General features: G+C 37.0%; 1 protein-coding gene across 2 annotated transcripts in view; it reads right to left on the bottom strand.

Moving 5' to 3' along the window:
* The window catches only part of MED23 (mediator complex subunit 23), a 41,623-nt gene extending 28,687 nt beyond the window's left edge, over positions 1-12,936 (bottom strand). The window contains exons 1-11 of one of the 2 annotated variants that reach the window (XM_028125321.2): positions 12,713-12,731; positions 12,484-12,559; positions 12,330-12,361; positions 12,079-12,166; positions 9,971-10,095; positions 8,659-8,770; positions 7,653-7,751; positions 6,978-7,079; positions 6,272-6,341; positions 4,888-5,000; positions 3,299-3,394 (exon numbers count right to left, since the gene is read on the bottom strand). In XM_028125321.2, the coding sequence (XP_027981122.1) occupies positions 3,299-3,394; positions 4,888-5,000; positions 6,272-6,341; positions 6,978-7,079; positions 7,653-7,751; positions 8,659-8,770; positions 9,971-10,095; positions 12,079-12,166; positions 12,330-12,361; positions 12,484-12,559; positions 12,713-12,720 (921 nt within the window). In that variant the 5' untranslated portion in view covers positions 12,721-12,731. Of the gene's footprint in view, positions 1-3,298; positions 3,395-4,887; positions 5,001-6,271; positions 6,342-6,977; positions 7,080-7,652; positions 7,752-8,658; positions 8,771-9,970; positions 10,096-12,078; positions 12,167-12,329; positions 12,362-12,483; positions 12,560-12,712 lie in introns of both variants that reach the window. The other variant, XM_028125325.2, reaches the window with a different exon arrangement.
* Between the last annotated feature and the right edge of the window lie 2,277 nt (positions 12,937-15,213).

Here is a 15,213-nt window from a genome sequence, read left to right as displayed (position 1 = left end):
AAGAAATAGGCATGTAAGTCAAATTAGCTAGTTTACATCATATCTATATGCATATTTAGTTAAAACCTGTTTAAACAGTAAGAATCTAAGTTCAATATTTTAACAACTTAATTTCTGCATAGTAGCTCAAACTGCACTGGAAACTTACTTAACTTTAAGCTTTGGTAAAAGCTGAAAATGAGGCACAAGGCATTAACAGAAACACTAGCATTAACATCTACTCATGCCCGATTCTTTCCCACCACTATTTCAAATGGCAAATGGTAATGCTTTTCAGTCTAAATAACCATATCCTATATTAAGTGGCCCCTGACAATTCTGATGTAACAGTTCTGGTACTGCTTTTGTTGTAAAATTTTAACATATTGTAGTTAGGTGGACTTGTTAATTTCAAATCATTATTTCAGTGCTAGAAATCAATTTTAGAGCAATAGCTATTCAGGACAAGTTGGGAAGAGAAATCCCTTTGTATGCCATTTATCATATTCTCTGCCAATCAGAATTGGAGCCCTATGCCAGTTAATACCACTTTCAATGGTGCCTTTCAAACATAACTGAGTGATTCGTCTAGTACCTCAATGTCTCAGGGTAGCCAGAATTTACACACCACCACAAAAAAGCTTGAGGAGTGTATCTGTTTTGTAATGTTCTTATTCGGCAGAAAGAAACAAAGTTGTGTAAACACACAGAACAGGATTCTTCCACTGTGAACCCTCCACTTTGCTGGTCACAGAACTGGGCTATTTATGACATTCTGAATGTGACCGACTTTAGGATAATATATAGCCCAATTCCTACTGGAAAATGCAATATGGATAGCTCTTAAAAGGTTTCAAGCTTTAAGTAAATTATTGCATTGCTAGAGAAAGGACAAGAAAGTATAGTGCAGGATATAGTTCTGTAATGATAAAAGATGTGATAAGATCACTTGTTTATTTTTAATCATATGTTTATACTTTGTATTCTCATTTTCTACTCTACTTTCCAGGTGGTAAAAATAATATATCAAGTCAATTCAGCATATATCTTCCATCTACAGTCCATTCACTACAGAGTTTTCTACCAAAACAATTACTGATGAATTGTGAACTTCTGACAATGTTTACAGTGGGACCAATACTAATAATGTTCTGTCAGCATTTCCATTATAAACTTTATTTTTTATGGATTTATGTCTTAGTCATAAACTTTTTTTAGGTTGAAACTTGTTATTAAAATAATCAAATCAGAAATACTCTCCTATGACTTGTTTTGTCAATTTCTACTTTGAGAAGAGCTGCATCCCAAGAGAAAAAAGCTAATGATAACTAAGGATATCTGGGGGAAGGTACTCGCAGCTCAAATGACCATGAGTACATTTATCCACCAAACTGTAAGAAAAATTGAGTCAAGTATGACTTTAAGTTCACTGCAAAAATTAATTTTAAGACATAGCATGAAGCATTCTTTCAAAGTTGACTGAATACTTACCTCTAACTCAAGTGAAAGTTGATCAGAATTAATGACTTGGTATTTAAGATGTTAAATTGACAGGTTATATGAAGTAACTGTCAGATACTGTAGTGTGAAGCAGTTTCAGTTTCACATGTACATAGGCTTGTCCAAACAAGGAAAATTGGTAAATTTTTCAGAAGAAAAAACTTAAAATAATAAAAGAGATACTGCTACTAGGGTGAGGTTTGGCATGCAAAGTTTCAACACTGAGCAAGTTTTATGGCCAAGCTATATGTCCTTAAAAATAGGGCTTTATAAATGGAAGCACTGGCACAACCTTCACTATAGTATTGCAAACAGTAACGCTATTTTATATAACCTAGACAAGAACGTCTTTTTAAAATCAAAAAGCTGGTCTATTTTAATATGTTGGGCTCAAAAATTTTTAACAAAAATAATTGGAACCACTATTTTGTTTAAAATCTCAAAGGTGAAAAGTCCTGGAACAGACTTGGGACTGTATAAGAGTTTGGTTTATAAAGTTTGGCCACAGTGTTTTTCTCCTACTACAGGTGAGCTTCAATAGCAAGGAGCCCACTCTAGGAGGAGGACACTTCTGGCAAAGACTGACAAAGAAGGGTGTTTGTCAAGCAGGTGTGGGGTCACCTAAGAGTGTGACATTTCTTAGTCAATCCCCATGTTTCCAAAAAAACCTTCCCTGTATAAAGTTTACCACTCCAACTTTTAAAATAACGTATCTCTATTAAAGTTTTTCCTCTTTTTTGTTTTGTTTTTAATTTGTTTTTGTTTTAAGGCAAAGCAACGTAAGTATTTTTATAGATGTTATTTATTTATGTTTTAATAATCTGGAAAGATAAAGGCCACCATAAATCTTTCCATCTCTGAAAATTCCACAAGGCAAGCTTTGGCCCTAAAGTATTTAAAAAAAAAAAAAAGTAAAATGGAGTGGGAAGGAAAAACAACCCATCAAAAAGTGACAGGCATTATTGTGTGCCAGGTGTTGTCTCTTTGTTAAAAAAAAAAAAAGAAAAAGGAAAAAAGAAAAAAGAAAAAAGAAAAAAAAAGAATATAAAAAAACAAACACCAAAAACCAAAACCAAAAACAATCCACCAAAAACAACTCTCATATCCCAAGAAGAAATTCATTTTAGTGGCCTTGGTCTCAGCATGGTCCTGCCAATTTCAAGCCCCGACCATACATGTATTCTCTAAATGGAATCAGTGGCTACAAAGCGGCCAGCGTATCGTTAGTCACAATACAACAGTAAGGTTGTGAACATACCTGAGCAATGTTCAAGGTCTAGAGCATTGGAGGATGGGCAGGACAAGACAGGACAGAACAAAAATAAAGGAAGAAAAAAAGAAAAGACAAAACAGTGACTATGAGGCCAGCCTCAAGGAACCCAGAGTCAGCACAAACCCTCCCACATGTTAAACCACCAAAAACAAACATATACCAAAAAGGGGGGAAAAAATCAGCAGTCAGGCCACGCTGAAGATACCAAGGGTTATAAAAATAGGCACCCAAACAATAAAAAGATAAAAAATTATGGTTAAGACATGTGTAGGTTTCTCTGGCAAAAGGTATACTTGAAACTGGCCTTATAGAAAAAAAAGCAATGCAAAATAAACCAACTTTTAAAATATCTCCTTTTTAATTTAAACATTTTTAAAGCAATATATAAATGATAGGAACAATACATTGTTTAATAAACCATATATTAAAAAAAAAATCACCAAATAGTTCTTAACTGTTTTGCTCAGTTAGCTCTAGCAAAGAAAAGAGAAAAGAATAGTGCAGATTCTATGCAGAATTTACTTGGTTTCCAGCATAGTACAGTACCTGCTTATTTAAACCTAGCATATTGCAGACCATATCCCTGGAATAAGGCTGCTCCAATACATATCTCAACAAAGCAGTCTGTGGTTCAAACAGATCCTTTAAAGAAAATAAAAAAAATTATTGCTTCAAGATCAAAGTAAATGTTAATTCAAATAATTTGAAATTGGGATAAAAAAATCTGCTAAAGGCACTTGTTACCTTCACACAGTAGGCAGTATATCTAGTGGAAAAAAATCATAGGGTTTTAGTGCTTACAGTTAATCTGATCCCACCCCCTCATTTGATAGGAGATATAATTGAGGTGAAGGGACTTGCCCAAGGTCATACAGAAGCTCAATTTAGAAAGACTTCAGTTACTGTCACAGGAGAGTCTTAAGCATCACTGTAAGGAAAGGATTTTCTGCTCAGAAATCTAATCAAAGAGGAATGGAGGTAGTTTCCAATCACTTTCATACAAGTGTAAACAAACAAACACTACTTCCAAATTTGGAGAGGAGAAATGACTTGATAGTACAGGGGTCAAAGTGTAGATTCTGAAATCAGATTGAGTTCAAATCCTCATTCTACCATTTCGTAAACATGGGGCCTTAGTCAAGTTACTCAGTTTCATCATCTGTATAATGGAGATACTAAGATGATAGTTGAGAATAAGGGTTACTGCAAAAAAGTTCTTAAAACAGTGGCTGGCGTACAGTAAGTACATAATGAATTGATCTGTTTTCAATATTACTGCTATCATGATAACTGTAAATTCCGTTTACTTTCACATTCCTAAGTTTTGCTAATATGCCAAGAGTCCAGGATTGCAACCTTAGTTTCACTATTTCCCTCTCCTCACTTCTGGACTCGTTTCCTAACCATTCTGTACATCATTTTTAACGTGAAACATTCACATGAAAAATCTCTAGTCCAAAAAAAAAAAAATCTCTAGCCCTCCTCATACTCTGCTCTGTAACCGTTTCAACCCCCAAGACACTATAATGAATCTATCAAATTTCATTCTAGCTTTAGGTCTATATCTCATACTTCATTTTATTGATACTTGTAGATTTTTTTCTTTTGAGACTATTCTACTCCACTTTTGTCTTCTTCATCCCCCCTTTAAAAAAAAATCTAACACAGGTAGGGGCACCTGGCTGGGTCAGTTGGAAGAGCATGTGACTCTTGATCTCGAGGTCCTGAGTTCAAGCCCCATGCTGGGTGGGTGCAGAGATTACTTAAATTTTTTAAAACTTAAAAAAAAAAAAATTAAAAATCTAACAAAGGAGAGACTCACTCTTCAAATTTTAAGAGAAGTACAAATTCATTTTTGGTCCTCACTTTGCAAACGAAGAATAAAAAGGTTTCCATTATAAAGATTCAATTTTCTTAATCTAAGTGCTTTGTCGGGACCAAATGGAGCATAAACATCCAATATTATAAACCACAGGGTATACTTGGATACCAGAATCAAATGATAAACCATAAACTATTTTTCATTAAATATATATTTCTTCAGTCTATGAAGAGACAATTTAGCATAACACATCATATAGTCCAGGATGAAGACTGTTAGATGGACCAAAGTTCCATTATATTTATCAACATACCTTATCATATGGCAAAAGGCCTTTCAAAGGAAAACGAAGAGTTGCAGGATCCAATTTCCATGAATTACAAATGGCTCCCGAGTTATTTACAACTGGCAGAAGGCTGCAGCGGCCTGTATGTATTACAAACAATATTTTAAAGTAAATGTGAACACAAATGCCTGGTCCTTCATTCACTCTATGAATATTTAATAAATATCTATTCTGAATCAGGCACCGATTTTAAAAAGGTTGTAATTAGATATAACTTTTAGGAATTTTCTTTGATTATTTTTAGTCCAGATGGTTGGAGACCGATTGTACAGGCCTTCCAAACTCAAAAATAATGGCATTTGTCCAAGTATATAAGATAAAGATCAGCAAACTATAATCCATGGGCCAGATGCAGCTTGCCACCTATTTCTGTAAAGTTTTATTGGGACACTGATGCTTTCCCACTATAATGGCAGAGTTGAACAGGTGCAACAGATTGTATAGCTCACAAAGCCTAAAATATTTATTGTATCACCATTTATAAAAAAATTTGCGTATCTCTAGTCTAGGGTCAGTATGATTAACTTTATGCATGATGTTCCTAGAGGCCTTAGATGTAGCATATGACCATCAACTCATATATCCAACTGCCTAATGAATACAGTCACCTGGATGTCTCCCAGGGACTTCAAGCTTAACAGATCTTAAATTGAACTCATCATCCTTCTCAAGCCTGTACCACTTCCAGAATTCATTAAATGATATCAATATCTACTCAGTTACAAAAGCTAGAAGTCTGAGGATTACCTGTCTAGCGTCTACTTGTTTTATTTTTGTATTTCCAATCTAAAACAGCACCCGACTCACAAGAAGTGTTCAAAATTTGGTCACTGACTAAATAATGGTCTATATACCCAGACAGTGCTGGGCACTGCACAAATTGCCAAATCACATGCTTGTTTTTAAAAGCAAATTCTGAGAAAGAAACAAAACATGAAAAAATGAAAAACAAAATAAATGAAGTACAGAGCAAAAGCGTGAATTGGAATGGGCTTAAAGAGCCTGAGTCTTGTGTACTATGGACACACAGGGATGGTCCGCTGAGACTTCCAGTTACCTGGAGATTCCATGGTGATTACTATATCTATTAAAAGTTCCCTCTAGTTACCAGGAAACATATCTTCTAGAATGAGTCTATCTGAAGCTTAGACCCAGTCCAGACAGTTGCTTTTCCCTCCCTATACTCTGCAAACAAAGTACCTGAAAACAAGTAAATGGCTATTATTAAGCTTCCACAGAATTACCAAAATGACAAACCACCGAGACATGTGTAAGATACCATCTGCCAATTCTGTTGAATATTTCACTAAAAACCAGGTACTATTTAGTACATTTTAATTTATAATCCTACCACAAATGGAGTTTATCCTTGCTGTGGGCCTAAAGGTATCCACAAAGTCTGATACCAGGTTTCCAAGTAACTAAAAACAAAACAAAAAACATATAAGTATAAAAATAAGATTGCTTTGAATATAACCATCATTTATGTAAAATGAGATAGGACGTAAAGATTTAATACAATACCTGGCATATAAAAATTACTCAAAAGTCAGTCCTCTTTCACTTCCTTTCAAACAATTACTTCCCAGTTCATCTGTCCCTGAATTAAGCCAAATCATACCACCAGGTCCTTCAGTATTTCATGAAGCTGGCATATTTTCACACATGATATAGAAACTGTCTTGGGGTGCCCGGGTGGCTCCGTTGGTTAAGTGTCCAACTCTTGATTTTGGCTCAGGTCATGATCTTGGTGTTGTGAGATCAAGCCCTGGGTCAGGCTCTGTGCTCAACAGGGAGTCTGCTTGAGATTCTCTCTCCCCCACTCCCTCTGCCTCCCCCACCCCAGGCGTGATATAAAGAAATAAATCTTGAAAAGAAAAGAAATTGTCTCAACAGGATACCAGAGAAATAAAAGAAATACATTAGACTGATAAAAAAGTACATTTTATCTCAGGATAAAAGTGACCATTTTAAAAATAAGCACATAAAAATATGATTAATGTAACTATTTTTTATTAAAATTGCTCCCCCCAAAACTTGGAACATATCAGATTTACCCAGTGTGGAAGTTTTCCTTCAGGATATAGTTTCCTAATCTCTGTGACTGCAAAGTAGGCTGGTAATAAACAGGCATTTCTTTCCAAGATATATGCTATAACCTAAGAAAAATAAAAGAGCAATGTTATTCTTCTTGGTTAGTTCCACAGAAAAGCCCTTTAAATGCAACAGTGGCAACAACAAAAATATTAAAAGCAAAGATATTATTTCATGGATTTATTAATCTGTAGCACAAAGAGTTCATTTATATGTGAAGAATCTCTAAAAATGAAGATTAATGAACAATGAAATGGATGTCACTAAGTAACGTTGCTTTAAATATTGGTAGACTCCAACAGGAAAGAAACTGACCAAAGTTATAATTCTTGCAACATCAGTTACAAAGCACAAAGATCTTTTAAGTGGTCCATAGGCTAAAGTCTTTTAACAGCTAAAAGTACTCTAATGTCTATATTGTTGTTTTCTTAATTAAAAGCCATGACTTAATTAAAATTTAAAATTTTCTTTTGAAATATAATACAAGTAAAACAGCATCTTTAAAACTAGAAGTGATTTCTGTAGAAGTACCCAAATGGAACAGTCCACAAACTACCATATGTTTTAAAGGCACAGAACTATATAAAACTATTATTTTTGAGGTTATGATCAATGAACTGCAGACACGTCTAAATTACCTCTCTTGCTGCTAGAAGCTGCTGTACAACAGCTGAGCTCACTGTATTGGGAATTGTCAAGATTTTCTCCAAAATCACTTTTAAGAGATCTCGAACACCCTGATATAAGAAAAAAGCCCACAAGTTAAAACTAAGTAGTGCCCCCTGTGCTAGTTAAAACATCTAAAGATTTCAACATTATATGCTCAGGAAAAAAGTTACCTTCAAGATCACATCTTTAATTTTTCTGAATCAGAGCTACCATTCAAGTCCCTAACATTAGCCCAAAAGAAGAGTCATGTTCCAAAATAGAATTCTAAAGAATATGAATGAACAAAGTCCTTTACAAATAAAAATTAATCTTTCCACACTCTGCTAAGCTTTCTGGACCCTCACAACATTACAAGAGTTTCTACTGTTACAACAGTCCAAAAAGCTTAATTTGGGCTTAGAGGCAGAAATAATTTGAATAGAACTTGAAAATACTCTGAGACATGGGCCACACTGTTAAACTTTCTGGCAGGTGATTTCTTCTGCTCACTCCCTTTGTCATATTCTAACTTTACTCCCCCTTCTCATCCATCACATACCTAATCACTCAAACTTATCCAATAAAGCTAGTCTGTTAATTGGTCATCTCCTCTTATCTATTACCAGTTGCATTACTTCAGAGCAGAATCTGATACATGGAGAAGAAATTTCATTCTACATGCATTTATTGAGCATAAACTGTGTGATCAATCTTGTAAAAAAGATAGATAAAACATACACATGAGAGAAATTAGAAACAATTATAAAGCACCATACAAATAAGAAGGTAAAAACTTCATGTTAACCTGCTAAGGAAACTAAAGAGAGAGAAAAAAACAAAAAAACCTGAGCAATTTTAAGTCTCCTTAGGAAATATAACAAAACATAGATTTTGTAAACGCTTCCACTTCATTTCTCCCATCAGAAATTAAGATATACACACTGAAAAATTATTCATGTCTGAAAGTGATTACTTTTTATAATTAGGAAAAAATACCTTGTAATCCACTCCCCCAATTATTTTCCGAACCAGTTTAAATGTTAAGGACCAAAGTTGTGTTCTTTCCCATTCAAGTGTGTCAGAGTTTATCAGGGATTCACAAACCATCCTAGAAAATAAGAATACCCATTCCAGTTACAAGACAGAATTTTGCCAAGTTCTCCAATAGCCAAGGTCTGTGTACTCTGGATATGATATTTGTCATTTTGTTCTTCAGAAAGACACATTACTATTCAAGAATACTTAAAAAAAATTATATATATGGTATATGTTTTTTTACTTGTGTGAAAGATAGAATCCAAAATAGAACTAAATAATATTATGTTATATTTTTACTAGAAAGAAATTTATCAAAAGCTATTGATTAAATGTTTACCATCTATCAGTTTGTGGTAGATTGTATTTTTCCAAGACGGCTGCAACAAACTTTTCAATCCCACATGCTCTTCTGAAGGGTGACACTGATACTCCTCCCATGAAGAGGTGGGAGAAGGGTCTACATTCTCTTCCCCTAAACATGGGCAGGCCTAAGATTATGGCAAAAGGGACACTTATGACCCCCAAGACAAGGTAATGCAACTTCTCCCTACCCTTCTTTTGAATGCTTGGTCTTGCACACCATCATGCTGTGGGAAAGTCCAGGTCACATGGACAGAGCCTATGTAGGTTCCAGCCAATAGCCCCAGCTAAGGTTCCAGATGACAGCCAGGCATCAACCACGAGACATATGAATGGGGAAACCTTTGTCATAACTACAGCCATAGCCACCATCGGATTGCAATCACAAGACCCTGAGATAAAACTGCCTACTCAACTCAGTTAACCACGATAACCATGAGTGTTAATAAAATGTTAAATAATCCTAGCCCCTGGGCTGAAAAGTAAAGGCTGCCTGGTTTTGAGTCTTTAAATATACAATTCTAAGAATACTACATCCTAGAAACTAAAACCTGAGGTTTTATGAAGGATTACTTTTTTTTTTTTTAAGATTTTATTTATTTATTTATTTGACAGAGAGAGACATAGCGAGAGCAGGAACACAAGCAGGGGGTGTGGGAGAGGGAGAAGCAGGCCTCCCGTGGAGCAGGGAGCCCAATGCGGGGATCACTCCCAGGACCATGGGATCACGACCTGAGCCGAAGGCAGACGTTTTAATGACTGAGCCACCCAGGCGTCCCAAAGGATTACTTGTTGAGCCTAACTTTCTTCTTCATTCCTTCATCCTTTTATAACAATCTTGACCAATTACCAAACATTAATTAAAAAAAACAAAATTCTTTGGATTGCTCATATCCACCATTAAACATACCTGGGTGGAAGGAGACCAGTCTCCACTGCCATTGCTAAGCAGTCATAAAGAAAAGAAATTCTTTTCGGACTATGCTGGCCATGAATAAATTTAACAATCCACTGGATGCATTGTTCATGAGATTCCTGGAAAATTAGAAAATGATTACATTTTAGGTCCAAAGTGATATTTTATAACTGACAAATACCTAGTATTACACCTGGGAGTATATCAAGACTATGAATGAAATACTCCATTATAAACATGCATGGATGAAAACAATTTAAAAAAATGGAAAAATTCAGATTTACTATTTCAGTTTAATCAAAATGTAGTTCCCATATCAGTTTGTCTTCTAGGATACCCTCAAGAAGAACCTCCATGCCCTCTTCCTCGGCACTACCCCGTCCCTCATATACACTTCTACTGTTGAACGTATATTGCTGATTTAGAGATATGTATTTTCTTCGTGACTCTCTCCTTGAAAACAAGGGCCGTCCTTAATTCATAGAATGTTTAATGGATTATTAAAAACTTAAAAGATGTTGAAAAGACGTTCAACAGCAGAGAAATGCAAAACAAACCATGAGATATAATTTCTCCTGTTTTAGATTGGCAAACATCAAAAAAACTCATTAACACCCTACCATGAAGCTAAGGAAGATACTCTTACACATTGCTAGAGGGGTATAAATTGGTATGATGCTTATGGAAGGCTATTAAGCAATTTCTATAAAAATTAAAAAGAGACATACCCTCTAACCTAGCAATATTACTTCCAGGAACGTATTCAGTGTCCTGTGCATAATATTGTTTTTGCGCATAATAATGTCCTGTGCATTAGAGTATTGTTTAAAGTGGAGAAGTTAAGAAATAACCTAAACGTCAGTCAGTAGGGGACTGGTTAAATAAAGGAAGGTGCAGCCACATAATAGATTATGCTGCTGTAGGAAAGACAGGCAGAAGTAACTTTCAACGGAATGATGTAGAATTACTTTCAGAAGTGAATAGAAGGAAAAAAGGTGTTAATGAACAGTGAACACACTATATGAATGTTCCATAAAAACGGGATCCTATAACATGTAAAAACTTCCAGAAGGCAACAAACTGGGGATACTGGCTGCTGATATGAAAAAGAGCTGGTGATTAAGCTAAGGGAGATAGAAGGCAGACTATTCACTGGGTTCCCCTTTTGGTACCTTTTGCATTTGGAGCCATATGAATAGATTACCTATTAGAAGGTAATTAAAACAAGATTTAAAAAAAAATGAATGTATGCCATTATGTGACCGATGTTTGAGCAGCAAGTCTTACCACCAGTGGCTCAGATGAAAACAGTTCTCATTTTCCTACCAAGAACGCACCATGAGAAGATAATACCCTACTGGAATACCAACTCTGTAAGGATCACACATTTTGTCTTTTTCATGGATACATTTTCTGGTGACCGTTCCTTGTTACTAAGTTTTACTGCTCCTTTCCTCATTTTTATTAGAATATCTTTGTAGGGGCGCCTGGGTGGCTCAGTCGGCTAAGCGTCTGCCTTCAGCTCAGGTCGTGATCCCAGGGCCCTGGGATCGAGCCCCGCATCGGGCTCCCTGCTCCGCGGGGAGTCTGCTTCTCCTTCTGCCTGCCGCTCCCCCTGCTTGTGCGCTCTCTCTCTGACAAATAAATAAAATCTTGAAGAAAAAAAAAAAAGAATATCTTTGTATCTTTGTTATAGTATCCTTATCGCGGCATCTTTGTTTCGTATTTTTAATCAATCTTTGTATCTATCAATGCTTTGCTAGCTCCTTTGTTGAATGAAATTTGTATCTTTTAAAATCCCTATCAGAGCTGTTTTCACATGCACCAAATAAATCAGAATAGGATGAAAATGGTTTTATATAACGTAACTGGGGGAGATCTTTAAGGACGTCTCACACTGTGCTGTCATCGGTTTGACTTCCTACTACAGGTTCTCCACTGGAAAAATGCAAATTGAAACAAACAGAAACCAGACCATACAAACAAGAAATGACATTTTTACTTGTCCCTTTCCAGAAAGACCTTCACAGCGACATCAAAGTAACGTAAAAAAGAAGGCATCAAAAATCATCAGCTGAATGTAGTAAAAATGAAGTGCTCACCTGAGACAGACCCCCCCAAAACTGTCTGAAGGCCCCTAGACAGCTAATTAGTTTGGTTTTTTCATCTTCAGGGGTGTCCATAAACATTCTAAAAAACAAAAATCACATTACTTGTCACGAGTTCTAAAAGGGTAATTCAACATAACCAGAATCTTATGGATCTCAGACACCTTCAAGACAAACCTAAGTAAAATCTTAAAAAGATACACTCACGTTAAAACCACAAAAATCTGCCACGCGTATATACTCACCCAGGAAAAGCCTCTTCTATAATTTCCGTTTTCTGTAAAAAAACAAAAAGTATGCGATGTAAAAACAAAATTAAAAAAAAAGAAAAGAAAAGAAAAGAAAAGAAAGGAGGGACCTCCCTGAGAAAATATTACAATGTAACAGGGGACAAGTCACCTTAACCAGCGACCCGCACAAAATATCACTTCCGGCCTGGCCTGTCACGCAGGGCGCTGGGCACCTCAAAGGAGACCTGGAATTTGACAGCGTTCTGACACCCGCCAAACCCTCGCAGGCATACACGGCGTCGTAACAAAGGAGCGGTGGGAGAGAGGCAGCCCGGGCCGGGCTCCCGGGCTCTCCCCCTCCCCAGCCACCGCCCTGGATCGCTGGCGGCTCCACTCACCACCACATCCTCAAAAATGCTCTGCAGTTGCGTCTCCATCTGCACCATCGCCCCGGGCGCCCGGCGCGCGGCCCGGCTGAGGCCCGAGCTCCGGGAATTGACGGGCAGAGAGGCGGAAACGCCGGCAGGAAACCTCAGCTCGCGGAGGGTGCCTTTTCTCTCAAGCGCTCAGCCGAGAGAACGCCCCCTCCCCGGCCCAGCAAACCGCCGGCGCCCGCACGGAAGCCGGGGAGCGCCGGATGCGTGCGGATAACGAAACCTGCAGAAACTAGGGACCCAGCCCGTTGGTTCCGCTTGGAAAAAGGCCGGCCCGCCGAGCCAGACGAGAGCGCCCCCAAGTGGAGCCTTGAGCCTACGTCACCCCGAGGCGTCGTCGGCTGCAGGCCGCCACCTCCCGGCTGGAGCGGGAGTTGCTTCCTGCTCCGGACTAACGCTTTTGCCTACTGGGAAGGAAAAAAGCTTGGAGCCCAGGGAATGACAACCGGCGAGAAGAGCTCCTCCTGCAACCTAGGTCAGCCTGATGTCCGTGAGCTACTGACCTTCTGGATCCAGTTGAAACACACCTTTCTTGACGACAGGGACCATGTCTTCTCAAGTATGGTAAGCTCAGTGCTTTGCACAGTGCCTGACACATAGCAGGCTTTTAATAAAGGTCAAAAACAAACAAACAAACAACAAAACAAAACGTATTACTGATTTTTAATTAATCAAATAATGTCTACCGTTTAAAAATTTTTTAAATATCTACCGTTTTTAGTTATAATCATGTAAAATAATATTTATCAATTACTGAATACCTAGAGAGCATCTTTGGTGAAGGTAGGGGTGGAGAATGGTTGGCAGATAGGAAGGCTGATCCATTGGCAGGGTCAGAGCAGTGGCTAAGCGCACTGCGGGGAGTGTCCGCCCCACCGCTGTATTCTTCCAAGCATCTGTTTGACATATTCCTGGAAGCCTGCCCTTCTCGTTCAAGTTGATGTAGGGTCTCTTCCTTATCTTCATATAACACCTTAGTGCATAAGTAGTAGAGTACTTCATGTATGAAATATTTGTTCACCCTTTGCTCAGTGTTAGACACAATGTTAGGTACTTGATGAACTGTACTGCAGGAATCAATTTTGTAGAATGTACAAGCTAGAAGGATGACAGAGCCAGAATTATTAAAATCTAAGTAGCCTAACAATCTATTCTTTTTTGTATGCTAACCACATTATCTTATTTTGGGCTATCTTTAATCAGATACACTTCTAAGCGTTTTCAGTTACCGTCACGCAGATTTCCATGCCTCCACTCTGTTTCCAAATCAGTATGTTCTCGGCAAATGCTAGCAAATCTTAATATTAGCCAGGGCTTGTATAGGTAAAAAGATAGAATGGTCAGGAAAGAATTATATCTTTTTTCATAACCAAATACAATTTAATTTTTATATCATGCTTGCTGATGCTTCATCCATTAAATAAAAATTGACCATCTAGTCCTAGACCTTGATGTGTTTTCCCCCAATATTCATTTTTTTCAACTGATGTATCATCTATAAGCAATGAAACACCGAAATTTTACATGTACAGATCCATGAATCTTGACAAATATTTACACTGATTTAACTACGACTTCAGTCAAGATACGGAGTATTTTCATACACGGGAAGTTCCTGATGTTCCTTTGCAGCCGATCCCCCTTCCAGAGGCACAGTTTTAATTTCTGTAACCGCTAATTAATTTGCATGTTCTTGAAGTTTATATAATGGGAATCACACAGTATGTACTCTTTTGTGTCTAGCTTCTTTCACACAGCTGCATATTTTGAGATCCATCCATGTGTATTATTCCATTTTATGAGTATACCAGAGCTTGTTTATCAATTCACCTGTTGGTGGACATTTAGATTATTCTCAGTTTTTGAATAATGTGAATAAAGTTGCTATGAGCACTCTTGAACAAGTCTTCCTGCAGACATATGTTATCTTTTCTGTTGGTAAATGCCTAGGAGCAGAATTTTGGGGTCATGTGGTAAGTATATGTTTAACTTTATAAAAAATTGCCAAACAGTTCCCCAAACTGGTGTGTACCATTTTTATACTCTAATACTACAAATGTGTGAGAGTTCCAATTGTTATGCCAATATCAGAGTGTCTCAATTGCTGTAGCTTATCAGTAGTTCTTGAGGTAGGATAGCCTAAGTTCTTCAATTTTAATATTTTTTTCAAGCTTATTTTGGTTATTCTAAGTTCTTTGCATTTCCATATAATTTTAGAATCAGCTTGTCTATTTGACAAAAAAAAGACTGGGATTTTTATTAGGATTAAATTGAATCTATAGAGTAATTTGGGGATAACTGATACATAAACAATATTGAGTCTTTTAGCCCACAAATATGGCTCTCTCCATTTAAGTAAGTCTTCTTTTATTTCTTCAGCAATATTTAATGAGAACAGCCCTCAGTGACAGAGTGGTTCTGTCAATTCTGTATGCCATAATCAAGAGTCAGTCCATTCAGTTAAA

This window comes from Eumetopias jubatus, unplaced genomic scaffold (assembly GCF_037043125.1).
Source record: "Eumetopias jubatus isolate StellerSeaLion01/CBP00866 unplaced genomic scaffold, mEumJub1_p1.0 scaffold_6, whole genome shotgun sequence".
In the NCBI taxonomy this organism is placed as follows: Eukaryota; Metazoa; Chordata; class Mammalia; order Carnivora; family Otariidae; genus Eumetopias; species Eumetopias jubatus.
This window is presented reverse-complemented; position numbering and strand designations above follow the sequence as displayed.